Source organism: Oxyura jamaicensis, chromosome 11 (genome assembly GCF_011077185.1).
Source record: "Oxyura jamaicensis isolate SHBP4307 breed ruddy duck chromosome 11, BPBGC_Ojam_1.0, whole genome shotgun sequence".
NCBI lineage: Eukaryota > Metazoa > Chordata > Aves > Anseriformes > Anatidae > Oxyura > Oxyura jamaicensis.
In genome coordinates, this window is record NC_048903.1 from 18,954,368 (window position 1) to 18,979,482 (window position 25,115).

Consider the following 25,115-nt stretch of genomic DNA (forward strand, 5'->3'; position numbering starts at 1 on the left):
AAGCAGGTAAATGGGGATTTATGCACAGATAGCTAATTGGTGTGTCTAATATTCCACCCCCTGAGTGCCGGCACTGTATTACTGCCTTCACAAATCACTCAAGGCAAGCCTAGCGCAATAACAACCAAGCCAGGAGAGCCGTGAAAAGAGTCGAGCTGGAATTGAGAGTGGGTTTCGTCAGGGCAATAAACACCAGATAGGGAAAATAACAAACAGGTTGTTAATTGCTGCCATCTCCCAACTCCCCCAAGGAAGCGTCTAGACAGAGCCCAGCCCTGGGTGGCTGCTACCACGGTTATCGAGCCGGCCTTTTGGGGCCAGAAGGGTGCTGGATGCGGGCTGGCATGGCTGTGGAAGGATGCTGAGCTGAAGCCCGGGGGCACAGGGATGCAGGACGGGCTCTGCAGCTCTCCCCAGCAGCATCGCGTGGCCGCGCTCTGCCCTAAATCAGCACTGCTCCCGCAGAGGTAGAAGCCAGACAGTCTGCAGCAGCTATTAATAATTCAGGCCCGGTTTGTCCCACCGAGAAGAGCAGGAAAAGCAGCCAAACCTCAGGGCTGGAGACAGCCCCGGGGCTGGTCGCAGCGGCAGATCCCACGCAGGGGGTGCTGTGGGGTGGCCCTGGCAGGGGCTCGCACCGCTCTGGGGTTCTCTTCCCAGCATCGATCACTCGGGGACTTTTGCCCTGTGCCCCTCGGTGCGTCTCGGCTTGCTGCAATTAGGGCCAGATCCTGCTCCCAGCGGTGTTGGTGGGGGTGCAAAATAACCCGGGCCAAGCCAACGCAGCCCTGCGCTCACACGAGCCTGGTTTTTGCACATGGGTGGCTGGCCCCACTGTGGCCACCACGGCCACCAAGTGCCAAACAGAGCTGCTCACCGGGGCCAGAGGGGAAAGCAAAGCCCCGAGTCTTCAGTGCCCCGAGGAACGCTCCCACTGCATTTTTTCCCAAAGGATTTTCTCGCAGCTAGTGTGTGTTAATAGAAATTTGCCGTTTGAAAACTACATGACCCTCTGTAATGGAGGGAGAAAAACATGTCTCCTATGGGCAGATAAAGATGCATTTAGAGGGAAAAAAAAAAAAAAAAAAAAAAAAAGCTGCCTGATTACATATTGACCTGAGAGACAAAGTGAATTCAATGGAGCCAGCTCGGTCCCTTAGGAGGACTCGAGGCTGTTTGCTGTGTCCCGGGATGAGCTCAGCGGGTGCCCACCTCCGTGCACCCGGACGTGTAGGCTATTTTTCACAAGAACACGGAAGGCAGGCTTTGCTCCTTTTGCACTGCACGGGGAGGCCTCGTTAAAAGAGAAAGCTGCACAGAGGAAGGCTTCAGGAGCCGTTTCAATCACCTCCTTTTAATTAATCATTCCATTCAGCTGGTCACTGCACCGTCGGATGTTGCGACAAAGCTGTGCTGCGGAGCCGGGCTGCGGAGGGGACGCCGATGGGCGCCGAGCTCCCTCGCACGCAGCGACGTTGAGATTTCTGCCACGGGGGAATTTCTCGCAGAGCTTTGTATCCCCAGGGAGCTTGGTTTCGGCTTCCTTCCTCCATTTCTAAGGGCTGGACGCTCAGCTCGGGCTGTCTGCCCCTCCACCTGAGCCAAGCAAATGCAGAACAAGGGGGAGAAGCCGAGGGACTTGGAGGAGGTCTCCAGCAGCTCCCAGTACGGGATGGGGGAAAGCTGGGGATCCCGGCAAGCAGGCACAGGAGAGCAGCAGTTTTGTAATTCCCTGGCAAGCCCGAATCCCACTGAGCAGGGGACACTTGTGGAACAGAAATCCCCCAGCAAGAGCGGCCATGTGAGTTTTGGGAATCAGACCTTCTCCTTGTCCAGAAATGTTGCCTGTATCATGCTTTTTTACGTTTAAACCATGAATAATGCAAATTTCCCCCCGTTTCCTGCACTCGAATGCCTTTGGCCCAGAACATACATTTTCTCAAAAAGTCTGTTACTTATTTTTCCTGGGAAAAAAGCCTGTTTTTCATCAAGAACGTGAGAAAAAGGAGCAAGGAGGATGAGTCTCTTGTCAGCTCACCCTTCTTGTGACACAGGTCACCATTTCCCTGCAATTACAGGCATCACCTTTACCACTCCTGACCAGACCCCTCTCCATTCCAGAAATATTTCCAATAGTCCACAAACTTGCTCTAATTTCCAGCCTAATTTTTAAGCGTTGTAACCACTCGTTCTCCTGCCAAAGCACTCTGTTAGCCCAGACCCCACTCGAGCCTCGCCTGGACTTGATTTTACTTGGTTTCTTCCCGAAACTGCTGGGTGCCACAGCTCGTGGCTTCGGTTTTGCAGCAAAAACCTTCTGTGCACGCAGAGCCAGGCTGGAGTCACCGCTGGCATTCCTGAAAAGCCAACTCCTTCCTTTCAGATCATTTTATTCCAGCCTCGTATAGATTAGCCAGAGCTGATAAAGCTGGTGTTACGAGCCGCTCGCAGGTATTATCCCTTCCCCTCTCGCTTCTGGCCGGATCGCAGGAGATCTGCAATTTTTGCAGAAATCTCCGCGGTTGCGGTTTCCCCCTGCCTTCTGCCAGCTCCTGCTGCCAGTTTGACCACTCGCCCGGCCATCCTCGGGGCGCGGTGAGTCAGCTTGGCACAAACGGACGAAGGAAATTGCCCAAAGCAGCCGCGGACCGAACGGCACCGCGGGTCTGACAGCTACAAACCGCCCCCAGCATCACCCCTCTTGCTCTTCCAGCCTTGTCCTCGCCGAAAACACCTCCAATGTGGGTCGGTTGGCGTGCTGGAATGGGATTTAGGAGTTGTAGCCGTCCTCAACAGCCCCTTTGCTTTTGTGTGCGTGGTGTTGGGTGCTGCCCCGTGGGTGGGGGAGGAAACCCAGCAGAGCATCTTCCAGCACGACTTTCAGACAGCTAAGATGCACAAGGGGCACCGTGTCCCCACAGACAACAACAGCACTTGTCCAGCGGGCTCCTTACAGGATCGAGGACACCTTGGGTAAAAAAGGGACAGTTTCAGCCTCATTTTGACCCTGCGTTCCAGGATTTAGCTCCTCTGACCCGCTGTCCAGTTTCAGACCTGGCCAAAACCCCACAGAAATCCCCATTTGCGACAGAGAAGCGTGAGTAGATCAGGGCTCTCTGCGCCGTGGAGAAAGACCCGCTTTGCACCGAAAGAAAGTCAAGCAATTAGCTGGGGAATTAAGATTTAGTGCACGCCGTGAGCAGCAGGCATATAGAAAGGAGACAGCTGTTAAATTTAGTATGTGACAAAGTCATGCGAGCACTAACGGGATTACTTGCATTTATTTGGGAATACTTATGTATTTTATTATGCAATGTATAGATCATCATAATTCTGCTTTTCACTCCAACGGCGCCTCTCCTGCAAGCATCTTAGAGAGCATTACAAACAATTAAGCCTGCCTGCGCCTCTGTGCTCGAAGTTGTATCAGCTCTGTGGGCACTGAGAATATCTCAGATCGGAGATGGAGTTATTCAGGGGGTTGAGTTTAACTCTGCCTGGGCTGAACCCCCAAACTGCCGCTCGTCCTGGGCTGATCCACGGGGAGGAACCGCTCCAGAAGTCACCGGAGCGAGTTTTCCAGAGATGGATATACATCTACCACAAAGAGATGGATTTTTTGGCCCTTTTTTGGCGGAGAAATGGGAACCCACGGGTCCTTGGGAGGGGAGCGTGTCCCTAGGTCTGCTCGCGAGCGGCACACGCTGCTTGCAGCCTCCTTCCCTGGAAGAAGTGATGGATCGCTGCCTCCAGCTGCCTCCCCAGGGAGGCGATCCGGGAGGCGGCGTGTAATCCTGCCTGCTGAGCCCGGTCCAGACACCACCAGACATTATTAATCCTTCGTATCAGGCCAGCGGGGACGGGCAGCCTGCCGTACGAACGCGCTGCAGCACGGGAGGGACGGGCCCTTCCCCAGCAGCTCCCAGACCGAGGAGAGAGCGGAGGCAGAGGCGGGTGGGGGATCATCAGGAGCCAGGGGCCAGACCACTGAGAAGTCCCCACGGAAAAAAGCCAGGCCCTGTAACAACCTCAGAGAGCCAGCATCCTGATTTCAAGCCTCAGCTGGCACTGAGTTTGGCACGGGGGTGGTTTCATCGACGGGACTAGCACCCCAGCCTTTTGCACCGACCACATCCATGTCAAACAAGGGGAGCAGTTTTGCATCCCCCCTCTTCCAGATGCTCAGAGCATCCCCCTAAAAGGGCTGGTCTGGGGTATCTGCCAAGGGATGGGCCACTGACATGCTCTTCCACCCCTCCATCCCTGCAGGAGCATGGAAAAGAGCTGGAAATGCCCTGGCTGTCCCCTCACAGCCCAGATTTTGAAACATTTTCAACCAATTTTTTATTGCATTGGTCGGGGGGGGACCTGCACCTCTGTGAGAAGGGGCTGTGCGCGTGCCCAGCCACCGCAGAGCAGCCGATTTATAGGCATAAAACACTTACTGGAGCAAAAACAACTTGCCAGCACTTAAAACCAAGGGGCAGGGTGGCTCTGGGGGCAGGGGTTGATGGCATCCTGCCTGGGTTTGAAGAAGCGGCAGGGCGCAGACGAGCACGTCCCCGGCTTGTGCGGCGCGGTGCGGCGCGAGGCGACGTTGCTGGCCCCATTTTCCATTTATAGGAGCCTGTCAGAAATGGCACTCCTCTCCGAGCAGATGTCGAAAAATTAGAGGGAATTCAGAGAGCAGCAGAATGAAAAAAAAAAAAAAAATGATTAAAGGAGATGGAGGGCCTGCTTTTGGAGGGAAAAGAAATCAGCGGAGCTATTTATAACGCTGCCTGCACCGGGGCGGGTAGGAACAGGCAGTTTTTTAAAGTGCCTCGAGAGCTGAGCGAAGGGGAAGGGATGAACCTGCTCCAGGGAAGAGCACGGGAACGGTGCCGAGGGGCTGGGGGTGAGACCGGAGCCATCGGACACGGGCACCTGGGGGTCCCTGGGGATGGATGAGGGCAGGGGGCAGCGCTCGCCGCCAGCGAGGAGATCCCTGCTGAGGGTCTCGGTGACAACCCCTGCTTGTATTTACATATTTTGGTTCATGCAAAATGTGTGCTGGCAGGGGTGGCAATCTTTTTTCATCCGAAAGCGAGCATTTTTGGTTAAAAAACGCCGGCTGGAAATTTAGAGATCCAACCCCCGAGGCTGACGGGAGTGGCACGTTATGGAGGTAACATCACCCGTTCCCAAAGAAATCCCGATCCCTGGGGTGGCTCCTCCACCACGGCCCTGTGGGGTTTGCTGGGCGCACTCTGGGTTTCTCTGTGTTCGCTCTGACCCCTTCGGCCCACGGAGGGAGGCTGAGGTTTGGTTTAAGGCTCGGCCGAGTGATGCAGGATGGTTTTCTTGGCAGGCTCCTTGTGCTGGGCTGCAGAAAGCCCGAGGTGAGGCTTGGGGATGCTCGGCGTTTGCAGACCAAAGGCTTCACCGTGCACCTAACACGGCCCTTTTTGCAACCACGGCACCAAAACCCCCCGAAAGATCTCCACGACCACGACTGCTTGGAGCCGAGCACCCAAAGGGGCCAAGCATATCAACGCCACTGACAGCCCTGGGTGCAGCTCTGCCAAAATCACCCCTTTCGGTGGCGATTGCTGGGAGGGGACCCGGGAAACCCCCAGGCACTGCCGTGACCCCCTGCTCACACATCCCTGTCTCTCTGTTGCCTTGCAGGACCTCCCACTCCCGGGCCAAGGCGGAGGCGGCCGTGACGGCGGCGCAGAAAGCCCAGGAGGAAGCGCGCATCGCCAGGATCACTGCCAAAGAGTTTTCGCCTTCCTTCCAGCACAGGGAAAACGGTCAGTGCACGATGCCGCGCCGGCCAGCCCCGGGGGTTGCAAATAACGATGCGTTCTGTGATAAAACCGGCAAAAACTCAGCCCTGCACGGAGGCTCGGTCTGGCTTGCTGGGGTCTATCAGCAGCCTTTCGAGCCACACTGTGCACTTGTGTTGTTGCAGGGATCTTGGCTTTTTGCACTGAAACAGACCCGTTTTTAATGTTTAATCTCTGATGGTTGCACAAACAGCAACAAAAAAAAATCCAAAAAAAAACAAACAAAAAAAGCAACCAACCAAAACTTAAACAACCCAAGAGCTCTGTAAGTAAAATGCAAATACCAACGATCCTGAAGGCAGGCACAGTTTTACCCCCATGGCTTCTAGAGCCTGGTTTGTGCCTTCTTCTGAAAGCCTGGGCTTTGTAAGTGTGCCCTGTCTAATCCTTCCCCTGGGTGTGCAAGCACACACGCAAAGGTGTCAGGGAATGCACGTTCAGGGTTTGCCTGATAGCTTTGCATGCGCTCACATGCGCACAGAGCCAGGTTGGAAAGCATCTTCCTTCCCTCTGACATCTCCAGCATTTCTCTCCGGCTTGTCCAAAGCTTTTCTTCTCGAGGAACAAGGCTTCCCCCGGCCGCAGAGGAGCAGCTGGTGCCCAGAGGAGAGGCTTGGTGCCAGGAAAGGCTCGGGGAGGACAAGCCGGGGATGTGCAGCCCAGGGAGGATTTGCCCCGCCAAGGCTGCACATAGCAAGGAGGGGAGAGATCCAAGTCCCCACGGCAATAATTAACATAGTAATTAATAAATGCGAATGGCTTTATTCAAAACTTTCCCTGCACCGCACCCTCATTAGGAGGCATCTATCATTATCCCCCCCTCCAGCTCTTTCACTGAACGTTGCTCATTCATCTTCGTCGCTTGAGGGCTGCTGCTGGTGACTCACGTTGGGGTGCTGGTCCCCGGCAGGAGCAGCGTGGCCGAGGCCGAGGGATGCTGGCATCTTTTGCCATCTTTTTTTGGTTTTGCCAGGAGAAAGCACAGCCCTCTTCAAACACCCCTCGGCACTCCTCTCCCTGCAGACCTGCGATTTGTACCTCGGAGATCTGAGCTCTCAGGCTGAGCTGCACGGCCCCTGGGGCTTCCTCAGCCCTGAGATATTCCTCATCTCCATTTCCTCTTTGCCGAGAGACTTGGCTGTTTTAAATCACCTCTAAAAAAGATATTTTTAGGTGATGCATTTTTTACCAGCTGCTAGACGGGGATGCAGGGCTCGGCTTGCGGTGGGGCTCGCGTTGGCTGGGGGGGGTCAGGCCTGGGTGGAGGGGGGGGGAAGGAGCACATTAAAAAAGAAACACTTCCAGCCAAGACGTGGGGAAACCTGGGGCATGTGCATGGCTTTGAAGATGCCCGTGGCCGGGCACGGCTGCCTCCATCCTGCTGGAAATCCAGATTTGGTGCTCCGCATCCTCCGTAGCGCTCTCACCACGGTTCTTCCAGGAACATCACGTGTTCCCCGGCTAATTTTAGCTCGGAATAATTGTTGAACATCCTCGGGTGGCGAACGCCGGCAAGACGGCACCCTGCATCTGTCGTGTTCCTCCGCAAGGAACCGCCCCACACCTCCCCGGCACTGCCATCCCTCGGCCCCGGCCGGGGCTGCAAACCCCGGGGAACTCACTGGGAAGAGAAGGAGAGGCAGAAACAGCTCGTTGCAGGTCCGGGTGGGGAAGATTTGGGATGAGAGGATGCTTAATAATGCGATCCCCAGTGCGGGTCTCCAGGGTGAGGATGCTGGAGGACAGCTTCAAGGCCCTGCAGCTCCAGCCAGAGCCCTGGAGAGCCGAACTGGGGAAGATCAGTCAAAGGCTGGGATGAGCAGGGCACCTCTGGGTGAGTCCGCGTCAGTGGCTGCCTTTATCTGAGCTATACGACCAGCTTTCTCCTACGTAGCCATTTATTCCCTCCCTGCCTCAATGTCCCACCTGTGAGCCAGGAGGACGGCTGGAGCAGGACCATCTCCACAACAGCCACAAGCCCACCTGTCTGTATTTTCCCCAGAGAGCTCCCAGAGATTTATTCTGCGTGAAAGCAGAGGGGCTGAGCTCCACCTTTCTCCTCCACTACATTTTCCCACTGGTACAAGAAGTTCCCAGGGGCCCCCGATAAATCCTGGGAAATCCAGACATGCAGGGAACAAACGAGGACCGAGCTATTTGAGCACTGTCCCAAAACACAGACAGAATTTCCCGCGGCAAATAATCCCCACAAAAACACATGGCCAGCCATTGGAAGCCCCTATTTGCCATCGAGAAATTCCTTCGGGAAATTTCCAAGCAGCCTTGCTCCCGTTTGCCTCCCCCGTGAGTGCCCCGATGGGGACATCCATCCCCTCGCTGCCAGCATCCCCCGCGCGCATCCGGACTGCGGCGCGGGGACGGCTGCGGGTGAAGGCACGTCCCGGCTGCTCCCCAAGAAGATGCACTAGAGAAAATTGCTCGGCAGAAGCAGAGAGATTAGAGCAGGCACTTCAGAGCATTTATTTTTAAACCACGGTAAGAAATTGAGTTCTTCCTTTTTTGAGACTCATTTCTTGTCTAGCCATAGCAATTGCAATTAGATGCATTTCAGGGGCATTAGGCAGTTAATATATTTATCAAATTATTCACATAATTTAGCATGGCTTTAGCTGGGAACAGCTATGCCTTGAGAGGGTGAAATGAGACTTAACCAGTGGTAGCTTGCACCCCTTCAAAATAATTTGATGTCTCACGAAGGATTAATACGATGCAGATTTTTTAATTGCCCAGAGAACAAAACGCTTCCCACTCGCTGGCCACCTCCAGCGGAAGACACTCAACCTCTCTTCAAGTCCTCTTCCCTAAATCCCCGTTCCTCAGGGAGCAGCCCCCTGGTGTTCCCTGGGCTCAAAGGGGCTGGACCTGCACGGGGTAGGCAGGCTGTGCTGGCCAGAAGGGCAAGCTGCCCATGCGTTGGCCGTCCTGCTGTAGCTGATGCGAAAACAGAGGTGAGATTCCCCTTCTTCACCTCCCGTGCCTGCAAACTGAGCCGATGGAACAAGCTGATGGGAAAAACCATCAGTGGACAGGGACACACTCAGCAGGGCCAGAGCCACCGGGGCTGTGCACAGCGCAGGAACGGTGTCGTGGGGCGCCAGGGAGTGACTGCACCATGCGAGCAGCTTCCCACCTCTCAGGGGCTGCTGGCCGGCTGTGAGTCCTGTTTGCAATGCATGCACCAGGTCCCTTGCACATGTCCCCAAGCAAGCAGGGGTGGAGGATGGATGGAGGGCAGCCAAGGAGGTGAAAACAGTGGGTGCTAAAGGAGCAGCCATGGCCAAGCAAACAGGCAAACATCAGCTGGAAATGGACAGTGGAGCCAAGGGGGCGTAAAAGGGTGAGAAGCACAACCCTAGCGCATAATGAAGCCAAAGGGAAGGCAAAGCCATCTCCCCTCTCCAGAGGCAGCTTTGCAGCCGTGCATCATCCCAACGATGCCTGTGGCCAAAGCCAAGAGACTCTCTGCGGGTGTAAGGGGGCCCGGTGTAACGCCAGCCATGCCTTCTCTCTTGGTCCAGTAGCAAGAGGGTGCGCGTAGTGTCTATGTCCTGCTCCAGCCCGCAGTTGCCCTGCCACGCAACACTCTCAGACCTCCCCTTTGACCCCAAAAACCTGGTGTGCGCCCACGGAACAGAAATAATCCTCTTTCCCTTCTCTCTCTCTCTTTTCCCCCCGACTCCTCCCCGAAAAGGGCTCGAATGCCAGAGGCCCAAGCGCCAGAACTCGAGCGACGACATTGAGGTCCTCTCCACCGGCACGCCGCTGCAGCAAGAGAGCCCCGAGCTGTACAGGAAAGGGACGACGCCGTCCGACCTGACCCCCGAGGACAGCCCGCTGCAGAGCTTCCCCGCCAGCCCCTCGTCCACGCCGCCGCTGGGCTCCTGCAGGAACAAGAGCGCGCACTTCTCCCGGCAGGTCTCGGTGGACGAAGAGCGGGGCGGGGAGATCCAGATGCTGCTGGAGGGGCGCGGCGGGGACTACCTGCGCCCCAACAGCTGGAGCGAAGAGAAGGTCGGCGGGACGCGCGGCGTGCGAAGCGGGGCGCTGCGCAGCGGCCAGCTGGGGTCGGCCTCCGTCGCTGAAGACTACCGAGGCCGGAGCGGAGGGCACAAACACTCGGCCTCCAACCACAAGCAAAGAGAGAGGTGGACAGATTCCCCGGCCACGGTTTCTTGGACTTCCCACCACAGGTCCCACAACCACAGCTCAGGGAGCTCCAAGCTGCTTGAGCTAGACGAGGAGAAGATGAGCAACTACGAGATGGAGATGAAGCCCCTCATGAGGATGGATTCTTATATGCAAGAGATTCACACCCAAAAAAGACACTATAGCAAAGGGGGACCCTGCAGGAGCATGGCTGATGACCACCGCGGGGAAGAGCGGGGCTTCGGGGTTCAGAGACTGAGGTCTAAGTCCCAGAACAAAGAGAATTTCAGGCCAGCTTCCTCTGCCGAGCCCACGGTGCAGAAACTGGAAAACCTGAGATTCGGGGACAAAGCTGAGCCTCGGCTACTAAGGTGGGACTTAACCTTCTCCCCGCCACAGAAATCCTTACCTGTTGCACTAGAATCTGAAGAGGACAATGGGGATGCGCTCAAATCCAGTACGGTAAGTAGGCAAAGTCGTGCGTCGAAAGCTGGCTGGGAAAGCCGGTGCAGAGCTGTCGTGGGACCGCAGCGAGCGGAGGGGGAGGTGGCACTGCCGGCACAACTGAGCCCCAAAAATGCCCCCGTCCACACCTCGAGCCTCCCCTCCCTCCTCCTGTAGTGCATATAGGTGCGTGCTGGAAGGGGATCTGGGGTTTTCTCTGCAGAATGCCTCGGGGGGAACAGCGGTTTTATCACTGGGGGATTGGGTCGGAGGGCTTGGGGCGTTCGCCTGGGGGAAAGGCAGGGGCAGGCGAGGGGTTGGTGATGCTTCCTTGTGGTTGGGTGTTAGCAAGACAATGTCACTGTGGCCAGGGTGTGACCCAGTAGTGTGACATGACCCCATAACTTGACATGACATCACTGCTCAAACCCGCGGCGTCTCCCCATCGCTCCACCTCTGTGTGCCACTGATGCCGTGGCCTTGTCACCTCGTTGTGCTGGGGACCTGAGCCACCTGGAGGAGGGTACGGTGGTCACGGCGCAGGGCACATGGCAAAGGGCTTAGCCTGCTTTCGTTGCTTTCCTTTGTGAAACACAGAAGCACGTGCAGGAGCGTTCTGGGCTCCTCATTTCGGGAGAGGTGAGGGCTCGCTGGAGACTTTTAGAGGAGCAACCGGCTGCTGGGCAGCGCTGGAGTTGTTCAGGCTAGGGAAGAGGAGACAAAGCAATCTTCAGCCGTGTGACACAGCCGCTGCAAAGTGGAAGGGAATAATCTGTTCTTGATGAAGGGAATTAATGGGCTTAAATTCGAGCATTAGAGGCAGCGGTTAGCGATTAGCCATCGGTAGTGAGCTGAGGGCTGGGATGAATTGCCTGGGAGGGAGGAGGTGGTGCAAAGACGGCGTGGACATCTGCAGCTCAGGTGCAATTTGCACGGAGCTGACCCTGCCTCGGGAGAAGCCTGAGCTCCACTAATTTCCCAGCCCAGGCCGGTGGCGATTGCAGGATGCCTTGAGAGCAGCTCCTTCACCCTGTCAGCGTAGCAGAAGGAGATTTGGGCTGTTTGAGAGACAGGGCTGATAAAAGACGACATTCATCCATCTCTGAAAGTTTGGCCCTCGTGGTCTGCTGCGTGTGGTTGCTGTTGCCAGACCTCCAGCATCCCCCCCCCTTCTTTCAGCTGCCTTCTGCCCACAGGGCAAAGGTGCTGGGTGCCTGCAGCCAGGGGAAGGCAGCAAACGGGGGGCGAAGCAGAGATGGGGGATGCAGCCGGGATGCGGGGAGGGCTCAGCTACCGAGCTGCCACAATTTCCCTGCTGTGGCTGTGGATAAATCACCCCCACACGCAGCCCTGGAGCTTGCTGGCTTCCTATTCATCCTGCAAGCTTCGGCGCAGGCTCGCAAGCACCCACACAGCATTTACGAAGAGCTGCACGCAGGGTGTCTGCTGGGGGACCGCACCGCAGGACACATCTTGCTGGTTTGGAGAGAAACGAGAGCTCCGAGGGACCCCCACACACGTCGGCGAGCTGCAGCTTTGGAAAAATAGCCACTGATGCAACATCTCCTTGATGGAGACGTCCAGTGAACCCCCGACACCGCCGAACGGGCACAGGCTGCGTGTAAAAGCGCCCAGAAAAGCCATTAGGCTGCACATCATCCTTTTAAGTGCTGTAGCTGCGAAGCAGCATGTTCAGTTTTCTCACATTCATAACCGAGGGTGGAACAGATGGCGAAGGTTTGGGAGGAAGCTAATGTAATACAGAGGAAGGGATAATATGTGGATTTAAATAACCTACAATGCCAGCAACAATTTGTTCTAGCAAGAGTTGCGCTGCGCTAGCAGGGGGCTGCTCCAGCGGCCGAGCGGGGAGGGGGCAGCGGCAGCAGCAGGGTGAGGACCAGGAGGTGCCACCCAACGTGTCCCGGCCTCCTGTGCACCACCACGACCTCGCCTGCACCTTCCACCCAGCACCTCTGCCTCCAGGGAGCACAGACATCCTCGAGGAAGAGGAGGGGAAGGCTCCGTTCTGCGAAAACCACTGCGCCCAGAGGGCTCCTGTTCCCCGAAGCCTCGCTCAGCGGGGATGCTGGAGCCTCTCCTCCCTGCTCTCCACCTGCCTCCGGCACGCAGGCGAGGGCTCCTGGGGGGGGGCTGCGTGTGCGCACGCATGCGTGTGCGTGTGTGCGTGCCCACTCCTTGCAGCCTGCGTGACAGCCGCTTCCCTGCGAGCCGCCGCGCTGCCATCTGGGGAGCTGCTCGCCCAAAAGGGCACCTCTCCGCTCCGGGCAGCTGCGCCGCTGCTGAAAGGTGCCTGCCGAGCAGGATGCTGGTAGCTCAGCAGGGATATCTTGGCCCTACCTCGAGTATCCCTGTCCAGAATGATGGTCAGCCTCCCCGGCAAGCCTGGTGCAGAAATCATCTGCCACAAAGCAGCTCCACACGGGACGCCCACGAGCCCTGTGGGTTGGCTCTGAGGTTGGGAGCCAGCTCCAGCTTCAGTGCAAACGCAGCTGGGTCGGGGCTGGCATGGAGTGAGGCAGGGATGCAGGTCTGGGGAAAGGTCTTTGGAAAAGCCCAGCTGGAAGTTATCCCTCAGGATAATGCTCAGAGGGTTTCTCGTGCTAAGAGGGTTTCTCTCGTAGCAGTGAGGCTGAGGATGGCGCCGCCGGCTGCCTTGGTTTCCAGCCTTTTGCACGTGGGGACACAGACCTCTGCAGGGGAGCTGGGCGCATGAGTTTCCATATGAGCTCCAGGAACTTTGTCTTCTCGGTCATTTCTCACCACTCCCTTAAAAAGAAGCTCCCAGAGCCCCCCTCCATGGGGGCTGCACATCAGCGACTGAAAACTCCTCTTAAAAAGGTCATTTCCTGAGTCCGCTGCTCAATAACGCTGATGAAATTCAGTGCTGCTACCAGGGGATGTTGGGGTTTCAGGGTCAGCAAGCCGGCGCTGCGCTCACGCCAACACTTTAAAATCACCCTCGGAGGCACCTGATCTTTCCGTGTCTCCGTGTGCACTGACCCCTGCGCACACAGAACAAACTCGCATCGATTGTCATCGCTTGGGCAGACGAAATCGGAAAGCAACGTGCCCGGACCAGTGTCGGTGTTGTTGGATTAAGGGACTTCTGTGGACGTCACCATCCTTTCTGGCCTTAAGGAACCACGAGGCAAAAAGCTCAAGCCTGTGTCTGAACACTTCAGAGCTTCCTAGAGCCTTTGAGATGGTCTAAAACAGGGAAGGAAAAAAGGAATTGTCGAGCCGCTGGAAGGGGAAAGAGGCTTTCTAAAATGCCAGCAACCCTTTTTATCCATCGACAAGAAACACATCTTATTTTTAGGGCTGGGGATAAAAGCACGTAGCCCCTGTCCTGCAGGTGCTGAACATCTGCAGTTCCCAAAAAGGAACAGAAGTGTTTCGGGCACACAGGTCCCCAGCATGCCCGAGAGAAAGGGCAGCGCTCAGGCACGCACGGAGCCTGATTCCTCTGCCTGTCCTCATTTCAGGAGCAATCACAGGTATCCCGATGAAGACTTCTAGGGATGCACTGTGGTCTCGCTAAAGGCAATGGGAAAACTCCCCGGGCATGCGAGCAGGCTCGGTACTTGGCCCTTTAACTTCCCCCTGTCTCATCCCACCGAGAAAGCCCGACAGCGGGGCAGCAGCCAAAAATCCCAGCCACCCCCGACATTTTCTTCCATTGTCACAAGCTGTCGGATAAAATCTCAGCGGTCTCAGCCGGTTGCTGCCTCTTGTTGCAAAGAACCAGAGGAAACAGCTGCAGGTTTGGGGCTGGCAACGAAGTTTGCAAGCTGTCGGTGGGGTTAAGGATGGCAGAGACCCCCCCCCGAGCCAGCCGGGGATGGCAGAGAGGGGCTCCGGGAGCCGCAGCATCTTTTCTCCTGCTGCCTGTGCGATGGGTGTATTTTCCACCCAGAGATTCTGAGCAGGTTTCCCTGTCGCTGGGGAAAGCAAGGAGGAGGCAGCCAATCTGCAGCCAGCGCCGCGCTGTGCCGGAGCCAGCCCCGGCACAGCCCCAGCACCGCAGCAGCGCAGCAAAGGCAGGGCTGGGCAGGGACCCCCGCCCCTCGCCCCCATCCCCATCCCTGAATTTCGGCTGGAATATAAGCTGCCCAGAGGCACTGGAGTGCCAAAATTCACCTGCATCTCAGGATGCTGTGCACGGTCCCGTCTGCCTGTGCACCAGCCTGGGAAAGGCGCCTGGGGATGTTTTTGTGGTTAGCATCCCTGGGACTAAACCCTGTGGTCCTCTCTGGCTTTCCCTTTCACATTTTTCCTTTATTTCTTTCCCCATCAGGAGCCTTCCCCAGGTCTCCTAACGCAGCTGTGCCTGGGTTTTCCTTGTTTCTCTCACCTCATCTAAATAAACTCACAGCAGGTTCACAACCCGATCCCAAGTGGCCGTGGCCCAGCACACACACACACAAACAAGCGTGAGCAGTAATAATTACAAGGGGATAAGGAGGAATATCACCCCTTGGAGATGGGTGCCCTGCCCAGGGAGGCACCAATGCAGGGACCACAGCAAGTGCAGGAGGAGCTGCCAGGTGCACAAAGAGTTTGGGGGTCGTTGCCTCTTAAATAACAACCAGAAGCTGCTCTTCCTCTCATCTCCTTGATGTGCAGACATCGTGGCATTCCTCGTAACAACACAAGGTAAATAATGCTTGGAGAGAAATGCACTGCTGAGCTCGACTGCATCCTCTTCCAACGCGTTGAATCTCAGGAGCCCTCCGATGTAACAGCAGGGTGCCCCCCGCTGACTTCGTCATCCTGGATCCATTTGAGGGCTCTGAGCCCACCCCTACGCCGCCGTCTGGCTTTAAGAAAGTTGGGGTCAGTTGCCAGCTTTTGACCAAAAGAAAACCAAAACCTTAAAACCATCGAGCCCCGGGACGCAGCAGCACATCGGAGAAGGTGCAGCCAGTCCCTTCTTGCTTCTCTTGACAAATGTTCCTTAACTGTCTCACAGCAGCCTGTTCCTGGCAGTTTTGTGACAATTCAGCACAAATGTCGCGGAGCTGCGAAGTTTTCAGCACTTTCCTAGTGCTGAGCCTGGAAAACAATGCCTATGTACTTTTTGCTGATCCCAGTCCTTCGTAATTAGACCTAATAGATCCCAGAGGGATTCCTAGGTAACCTGCACGAAGGTTTCCATGGCAGAGACAGAGCTGCAATAACAGGTAATAACGGATTGCTAATACTTAAATTAATTACGCCACAACTTTATTTGTAAACCAGCTGTCCCTTGTATTCCCAGTAAGACTCAAGTTGCTACACAGCAGTAAAAAGGGAAAAAAAAAAAACGAAACACAAACAAAGCGAACGGTGGGGCAGAGCTGGTGGTGCTCAGCTGCAGCCACAGCCGGGGCTGCAAAAAGCGTGCCAGAAACGAGAGGCTGAAGGAAACCTTCGGAAAGCTCGCAGCGCTTCACGGAGATGCTTCTCACCCATTACTTCTGCGGCGATGAGCTCCGTTACTACTGCTGTGCCGTGAGGGTTTATTCACATTTTAGTGTCTCCACGGCTTTGGATCTGTGTGCCAGGCCTTTCAGCTCTGGAGAAAATCTTGGAGTCCTTGGAGGTTATCCCCGTTTGTCCAGAAGCACCCCGTCACCTAGCGGGTACTGGTGCACCTTACCCCTCCTGCAAAGGAAGCTTATTATAAAATAAACTGAAATCCCAGCCCCACAGCCGCCAGATTTTGCAGATGAAATTCGCCGCCATCCCATATGCGAGCCGAATGCCCGGGCACACCCGAGCTGGGTTTAGTTTTTCCTTTCCCCGAGCCAGGCTGGTCGCCGTGCTGGGTGGAATTCGACTCACGTCACTCTACAGACGGCCCCGAGGGTTGGCGCAGCCTGGATGTCTGAGGTTTAGAAGCTAAAATCGGGTGAGAGGATGCTCCCAGGTGGTGCCTGCGGGCTGGGGAGGCAGGATCCGGCCCTGAAGGCTCTGTCTGGGCGGCAGGCAGCACCGCGGTGCTGTGCCCCAGCTCCTGCTCGGCACGCAGGGCTGGCTGAACAGCCCCCAGCAGCTCCTGCTTAAAGAAGGTGCTGCAGCTTCAACAAAAACAACAAATGAAGGAGGAAAAAGGAAAGTTTTGCAGGCTGCTTGCTGTCTGCGGCACACGATCCCCAGGTTGGGAAAATGAGCTCAACCTTTGGCTTCCTATCAGCCCAGAGCCTGCGATGCTGCTGCCCTCAGGGTTTTCTCTGGGCTTCTCCAGGGCTCAAGGAGGCCAAAGATGAGGTAAAGCACCACCGAGCTACGAAAGCAGCATGCAAAGTTGCAAACTAAGGGCGATTTCTCTCATTCCTGAATGTGGGTGGCTCATGTTAGAGGTCTTGCACGTGGCATAGCGTTGTAAGGGCTGCGAGGTCCAAAACGGTGTCCGCAGCTCCGGCTGAAGGCAGCTCGCTGACCTCTTGCCGGGCTGGGCCCAGCAGAACCTCTCTGCCAAAGCAGAAAAGCAGAAGGGGCTCATCTTCTGCATGGGCACTGAGCGGGAATCTCTTCTTGGGAGCCGATGACATGTCCCAGCCTTGCCATCAAAGGGGAGAAGGGCAGGCGTTGCTCTGAGCAGAGGTGAAGGCGCAGAGACCTTAGGAGTTAGAAATAAGCCAGACATAAGCACCACGAAGTGCAGCAGGATTCGTAGCTGGAACTAAAACGGAGGTTTCAGAGGCCCAAAGCTGTTTATGTGACCAGCTGCCGCAGGCAGGGCTCCAGCCCCTGCTAAGAGCTGCGGGTGCGATACCAGCAGGGTGCCAGTGCCGGGGAGGTCCTCGCTGGAGCTAGCACAGGGGAGAGGGTCTTAAAAAGAAGGGGCTGGAAAAAGGAAGCAGAAATTGTGGGTTGTCAGACCACTGGGTTTGGGCTGCCCGGGCTGCAAAGGCCCTTCCCTCCCAGGGCATCCTCTTTCTGGGACATTTTTGCTGGCCAATGTGGAAGACCCCAATAGGCAGTGGCAAAGCAGGCGCCGTCTCCTGGCTCTGCACTGAGCAGGAGGGGACACAAGAGGCAAATGGGGGCAAACTGAACCAGGGACTTGAGCAAAACATTCGTGCGTGGGAACCCTGTTGCTGTGAGCGTGTGCACGGCACTCGGTTTGTTGACTTTCTGGCTGAGGGCACAACTTGGGCGCACTGGTGTATAAATCCCACCCCGTCACCATCCACAGGTACCAAAGGGTTGCGCTCTCGGTCAGGCCAGCAGGTCCATCCCAAAGCGTCCGTGTTTGTGAGGGCAAAGCTCAAACACCAGGGAATTCCGGGGCAGCCAGCCCTGTGACAGCCTCCAGAGCATCCCAGGCTCGTGCCAGCCGGTGGCTAAGTTTGCATGCTGCTTGCTACCGAGACCTTTAACAGTCAGAGCAGAGCGAGGGCAGAAATGGTCACTGCCTCTTTGGCAGGGGAAATCAAACCGCGAGCGGACCGAGGCTGATGTAAGTATGAGAGCAGCTCCGTCCGCCCCTGGCTGCGAGGTGGAAGGAACCGAATGCATTTTGTGCCTCCGTGGTGCCCTGCCAACAGAAACAATGACAGTGATAATCGCCCGCAATCTGTTATTGCATTAACACGAGCTCAAAAATCGTAAAACCCGGTAATCTTCTGAAATGAAGCTAAACCCCCCGAAAGTAAATAACAGAGCGCATCGCAGCGCTTGGCAGCCGTGGGGCCTGGGGGGAGGAGTGGCAGCGGGGGGGTGCTTTCTGTCTCGGAAAAGGCTTTGCGTGGTGCAGGCGGAGAGGTTTGCTGGAAGCAGCCAGGCGTGGATACCTGGCTGCCAGGAGCGGCTCTCTGCAATCCCCGCGTTTGGTTGGCTTCCCCTGACCCTGTTGCTAAGCTACAAACATGCCTTGCCAGCAAGCTCCAGCATCCGCGCTCCCACCCACTCCCAAACGCGAACTGAATCAGAGCCTGCTCAGAGCAGAAACCGGCCCCGTCCAGCAAGGAGCCTTTTCTCTTTATAATTTCCAGCAGCGCTGCAGACCGGCACAAGGACTGGCTCGCAAAGGGCGCCCACCCTGCCGCCAACCCTCCCCCCCAAAAAAAAAGAGGCACGCAGGGCAGGAGCGAGGTGCCGAGCAGAGCACCAGCACCGTCGCAGGCGGTTAAGGCTGGCGCAGCTCCGTCGCAGCGGGAATAGCCGAGGATCCCAGCGACGCCGAGAAATAGCTGCCGCCTACCCGCACGCGCGCTCGCTCACCCCGCCGCGAGCCGCGTTAACGCTTTAGGACAGCAAACGTTTTACGGCAGGGCCGCGGCGGCAGGGTGGGTGTTCTGGGGCTGTTCTGCATCAGGATGCGGCGGAAGGCTGCGGGCCTGGTGCTGCGTGGTGATGTCCATCGTGCCTGGGGTGCCCAGGGGGTCCGGCACATCCGAGTCGGCCGCGATGGGAGCTCAGGGAAGCAGCCCGCAGGGAACTGGGGAATGTCGGGTGAGATGATGCCAGGGCAGAAACACGGATCACAAGCTTAGCGATACGGTTTGGTGGAGGACTTGTTAGGGTTAGGTCAGAGGTTGGACTAGGTGGTCTTGGAGATCTCTCCCAACCTAGATGATTCTGTGACCGCCACAGGCAGGCGTTCCCACACCGACACCTTGCTGGGATGTTTCCCATGTAGTCCCCGAGAGTGGAATTTGGTCCATATCAACCTCAGAAAAAGTTATAAAATGTCCTAAAATGTACTAAAACATTGCCTTATTGGGGACCACCAGTGGCCTGCCCTTTGCCATCAGCAGGTTACCTGCTCTATCAATGGTGTTTATTGGAAAGGGTCCTTTGGAGACGCCTCCAAAGCATCCCCACGGAACCAGAAAATCCAATACTTTTTATTATTTTCGTTGACCACCTTGGATAACCAAGCAATTTTGGTCATTAATTAAGGTCAGATTTCCCACGTGCACGACATGGGGGAGTCCACGAGCCATCTCACCGGATGGATGCGGTGGGTGTAGGTCCAGGGGTCTGCCCGGCAGGCAGGGGGTCCGGAGCTCACATCGGGACCCCCACCCCACTTGGGCTAATGCTTGGCTCCAGCGTCTGCCCCAGTGGTGGCCCCGAGGCCCTGCAGGTGCTTTGGGGTCGGGCGCTGCGGGGTGCACATCCCTGGCCGTGGGCAGACCTTCGGGGCACCTCCTAACTCCTCTCCTTCTCTTTCTCTTGCAGGGCTCAGCTCCCATTCTGGTAGTCATGGTGATCTTACTAAATATCGGAGTCGCCATTTTGTTTATTAACTTTTTCATCTAACTCAAGACTGTCTTGTTTGCAAAAATAACAGTTACATGTATGAATGGGGGAAAAAAAAAACAAACAACCAAACAACAACAAGAAAAAAAAAAAAAAGGGAAAAAAAATCATAACTCGAACTGTCCTACGACAATTTCCAAGTCTTTTCACAGAAGAACAACAAACGATCGAGTCTCACTCACAGTTTGCCTTTTTTCCTGGGTAATGTTTTTTGGATTTTAGCCAAAATTCTTTGCTTGTATAACACTATGCTGTGTGGCATGGCAAAATGCTAGCAACACTCTGCCCCCCCAACACTGGAAAGGATGAGAAGGAATCCCAACAAAATAAAACCTCATTTCCCTTCCCCTCAACCCCCCCCCCCAAAAAAAAAATATCTATTTGTAACAACGGTAACCAACCCAAAACGGAGACTAGACGAGGGGACTGTGGGGAGATTCCGTGTCATGTGTACGGGTCCTGGGATGCTCCAGGCTGAGCTTCCCAGGGAAATCCACAACAGCTTTAACGATTAAAGTAAATGGGAGAGAAAAGCAAAATCAGGCAGCCGGTGCTTTTCTTCCCTTCTCCCGTCACGAATGGAGAAGAGTCGGTGGAAGAAGGAGGCGAGAAGGAGCGCGGGGAAGGCACGAGCCCTGCCTGGATGTGACGGACGGGAGGAGGGCGCCCGGCCCCATTTTATTTGTTTTTAAAACCAAGCTGCAAGGGGTGTTTTGCGAAACCCCATGGGGCGGGGGGGGAACGGGGAACACAAGGTGTGAGCGGCGGCCCCACCACCCTCCTGCCTTCAATCCTCCTCCCGGGCTGCTCCCCCTCACGGCAGGGCTGGAAAACCACCCCGGGCTGCTTTCTGTTCACTTTCTCCTGGGTCAGAATTTGTGCCCAGATTTCCCCCCCACCCCAACACCCCCGAGCCCACGGCGACCCGCGAGGAGCAGCACTACTCCGCGCCGAGCATCCCATCCCAAACACGTCCATGCACAGAGGTGCCAGGGAGCAGATTGGCGGGGAGAGAGGGCTCGATTCCGACCCACCTAGTATAACGTAAAATAAAGCAAAATAAGGTTAAAAAAAAATAAAAATGTTTTTTTTCTAAAGGCATCTGGGGAGGAGCACTGGAGCATGTCCCAGAGAGGAGGGAGAGGGTGGTGGGTTTGTCTCTTACATCTTGCTGTGGACTGTTTCAGACATCATGCTTGGGCTCTGAGCATGTAGTATTTTGCACTTTGTAATGCAGGATGTATATTCCAGCTTCCAACATGTCCCTGTAAAAAAAAAAAAAAAAAAAAAAGAAAAAAAAAAAGAAAAAAAAAGAAAAACAAAAAAACAAACGTCATTGGCAATGGCAGCCTCTAAGGATGTATTCTTTTCTTTTTTTTCTATGTCACTTAATTTGTTCGTTTCTACCATCTTTGTAATATGCCTGCCTTGATTTTCTCCCCTCCCCTGTCTCCCCCCTGATAATATGCATACTCATTAAAGATGCCGTATCCCTGTTCTGAGCTGTTATGGTCCCAATCACCAGAGCGTGGTCTTAGCTCCGCCGCCCGCCTACGGCCGGCGTCCCGGCGCCTTCCAAGCCCTCCCGCAGGGTTTCCTCCCGTGCCCTGGCACCACGAGCGCCGTCTTGCCCCACCTGGGAGCTCGGCGATGCTGCTCCCTTCGGGTTGGGGACCAAAATTCCCCCCCCCCGGGTGTCCCCACCGTGGGTCCGCAGCCCCATGCAGGATGTGGCCCCTGCACGGCTGCAGCGGGGTGGGAGGCGGGGGGGGACCCTCCCCGGCATTTCCCACCCAGAGCTGTGGGAACAGCCCTGAACGCGGCCTCAGCTTTGCTTTGCTTCTGTTTTAGCTGTTTCTCTGCTACCTTTTCAGCAGATTTCTTATTACACTGCACTGGATTGCTATATTTTTAACCAGAAATAAACTAAGGATTAGAGCATGTGCCAGTTAAATTCAGTTCTTTTCCTTACACGGTCTTTCTCCCTCCCTGTCGCAGTTTTTCTTCCTTCCCCCTTGCAGGCCGAGGGCTATGGGTGGACAGGGCAGATGTCACCGACGTACCTCCTGTTGCTCCACGAGAAGTCTCCACCCTCTTGGTACCTCACCACTGTTTTTTTGGCGTTTCCTTTTTCCTCAGTCACCTTTTTGTACTCTCCAATGGTTGCTGCGTGCCTGAGAGGAACCCAGCGATGCCCTGTTGTGGCTGCAGCCCCGGGAGCTCTGTGATGCATTCTGTAATTCCGGCCCCAGCTCCTCATAAAGACTCTGGAGAAGTTTTTTTGGTGCATTTCGGTGGAGTGCATGACACAAGGGAGCAGGTTAAATACATGCAAACACGGTATGGTATCTAGATGTGTCTCATTATCAATGCCTCTCGTTACCAAGGACAGGCACTGGTGATTTCACGGCTAGCTTTTTCACACCGGTGGCCGACTAGTTATTCCTGCTCTTGCCCACGTACCAGCAGTTATGTGCAGACACAGCACAGCAAACGCAACTCAGATTTTTCATCTCTTTATTCCTTGGGATAAATCCTTGGTCGGGCTGAAGTCTGTTCAGCATGAGAGATAGCCAAAGACTAATATTAATTGGCTCCCACCCCCCGTGTTTAAAAATAACGGCGCCTTTATTAATCAGGGGGAGCTGAGCAATTTGTCTTAGTCCTGGGCTTTTCACATCTGCCCAAGGCCAGAAATATTCTTGAGAAGTAGCCCGGGGAGAGAGGTAATTCAGCATATTTCCCTGTCTTACGAGCCCCGGACTCACACCTATCTACCTAAGGCACATTAAAACGTCCGTCACCGTGGTGTATAAATCTGTGTAAAGCGTCCATCCCTGCTGTTTTATGTCCACGCCGACAGATGCACGGGAACAGCCGAAGGTTTATCTCGTACTTTGTAGGCTGCGGCAGTGATTTTATGCTCCTGCAGCAGAGGGGCTGGAGGAAGCAGCCCACCCGCCGCCCCTCCTGCCCTTGTGCTGAGTGCCGGAGCTGACACGAGGGCTGCACATCCCCCGTGGGCACCCTCCGGCCAGGACACCCCTGTGAGCAACAGCTGGCTTGGCACCACATCTTTGGGGAAGGCAAGAAAGAAGGAACACAGCCCCTCCGCCCGCCTGCACATCGGCTTCTCACCAGCCCATCTGGCGTCTGCTTTGCTTGCACCCGAGACCTGGCTGCTGCGAGCGGTGGGCCTCCTGGGCCTGATCTTGCAGAAATAGCGAGCTGCTGCTGCAGCTATTTGTTTTGTGCAGTTGTGAAGCCTTGGTACTGCTAAAAAAAAAAATAAGTAACTCGAGGCTGCGACAGGAAGAGAGGCAAATTGATGTTGTATCGATGATGAAGGGCTTAACTGAAACCCGTGGAGTATTGGGATGTCCCGATAGGCTTTGGCAAGTTAAGGGAGGAAAGTAGGAATTTTTTAGAACTGTCTTTGGCTGTCATCTGCCTTCCAGCCCCAGTTTGGTACCCCGTTAACAGCACTGAGCCTAGCAGGACTCGGGCTCCCTGCCAGACTCACTTCTTTTAACAGGGTGAGGACCCCAACACCCAGCCCCTTCCTTCCTGCAGAAAAGCAGGCGCCACCCGCCCCAGCAGCAGCTGCGTTTTGGTGTCAGGTACCAGGTCCTGTCGGAAGGACAAGCTGTGAGAACGACTCCTGTAAGCTGCAGAGCTGCTCCCCAGCCCCTTCAGCACAGACCACGCTGATCCCAGGCTCTTTCCTTGGTTGCCCACCACGCGAAGTCACCGCGGGTTACTGGTGAAGGATGCTGCTGCTGTTGGGCCAACTGCTGGTTCCCAGCAGAAGTTGAAGCAGTTGCTGTGTTCCCTTTCCCCCTTTGCCCTCACAAAGTGGGATTCACACCTCTGGGCCAGCCCGCTTACCCTGGATGCTCTCTGGCATGCACCACAGCACGGTTCACGCGCTTCCACACCCCAATCACACACTAATGTGGGGAGAAGCATGTGCTGCAAGCTGAGCTCGAGCTAGATGTGAAACCACTCACCTTCTACCGCAGCCTTTGCTGTGCAGCTCCTGAAGTAAAACGCATTCCAGCTGGCACTCGCCCTGGTCTCTGTTCTCCTTTCTAGCTGTGCATGTAAGTGTGATAGAAAAACCTGATTTCGCCGTGTTGCTTACAATGCAATTACAGGATGCGTGTGGCCCAAAAGAAAAGGAATTACTGAATAGTTCCCTCAAAAAGTTAAATATATATATATATCTTTCAGCCTTCTTTTAGCTGAAAAAAAAATGTTTCCAGATATAATAAATTGAGATCCCTTTGTGCTATGTAAATGTTTACGTATTCACCCCTTTACAACAAGATGGGCAAATGCAATGCTCTGAAGGATGCCAAAGGAATAATTGAATTTTATCTGGGTGTTCATACATTAAAAAAAAAGGCACAAGCTGTTCTTTGCACAAATCAGACAAGAATAACTATTCCTATGACAGACACTGCTGGAGTTTCTCAGCTCCTCGTTTTCCACCAAATTCTAGGCCCAGCCCTTCCCTTGGGTATCATTTTAGGCATTTCACTGATGCTTGGCTGCAAAATACTTACCTCCTTCTTTTTTTGGGCCTAATACATGAAAAACTACCAGCTATCTGACCCAGCAACAGGCTTCAGTGGACTTTTAGTCAATGTTCAGAAGACTGAAGTACCGTTACAGCCTGACACCAAAGCATCACAGCTTAAATTTAAGTCCAGGGCAGAATCTCCTCTGTAGGCACCAAGCATAGTAGTCATAATCAGGCTTCCCTGCTCAGGTTTCCACCATGGAAATCTTTTACCTTTTATCAGAGGTTTTATTTGCTGAATCAACACGTGACAGCTTCCAAGGCTTCCAGGGTTACACCAGCATGAGATGGGCCGGCGTGCCCAGACATCCTGCGGCTGTCGCTGGCTGCAAGGCTCCGAGGGAGTGCTGCATTTGTCTCGTTTGTTCCTCTGAGCAGTGGCTGCAGATGCACCAGAATTAATTTCTGTCTCAAGTCCAACGGCTGCAAATGCTCCAGAGAGAGCGGACGCTGTGTGGGCTTCAGTCCCCACGCAGGCTGTTCCAATTACAGTGCTACAGGCTCATTTTGTCAGAGCTGACAACTGAGCCTCAATTTCCAGGCCAGGCCAGCATCCTCCCAGCACGCAGCCTAAGGATGGCCACCAGCACCTCCTGCACCGGGCTGTAAGACCAACCTCCCCCTATGCTGGCTCAACCAAAACCCCAGCACCAGGAGAAACTGAACCAAACTGCACTCCTGGGTCAGCCCAATCTCACAGCACAGCCACAACAGCCCCAGGAAGCCAACATCTCCTCTCCAACCCACCCCAAAGCCCCTTCTCCCTGGGCTCTGCGAGGCCAGCGGTGTGCTGGGAGCCTGTCACTTCC

The 25,115-nt window shown here is 55.2% G+C and overlaps 1 protein-coding gene across 1 annotated transcript in view; it reads left to right on the plus strand.

Annotated features, from left to right (window-relative positions):
• Positions 1-21,052, plus strand: part of JPH3 (junctophilin 3) — a 47,854-nt gene extending 26,802 nt beyond the window's left edge. The window contains exons 3-5 of the mRNA XM_035336799.1: positions 5,671-5,795; positions 9,544-10,460; positions 19,641-21,052. Coding sequence (XP_035192690.1) covers positions 5,671-5,795; positions 9,544-10,460; positions 19,641-19,721 — 1,123 coding nt within the window. The 3' untranslated portion in view covers positions 19,722-21,052. The remainder of the gene's footprint in view (positions 1-5,670; positions 5,796-9,543; positions 10,461-19,640) is intronic.
• Positions 21,053-25,115: the final 4,063 nt, after the last annotated feature.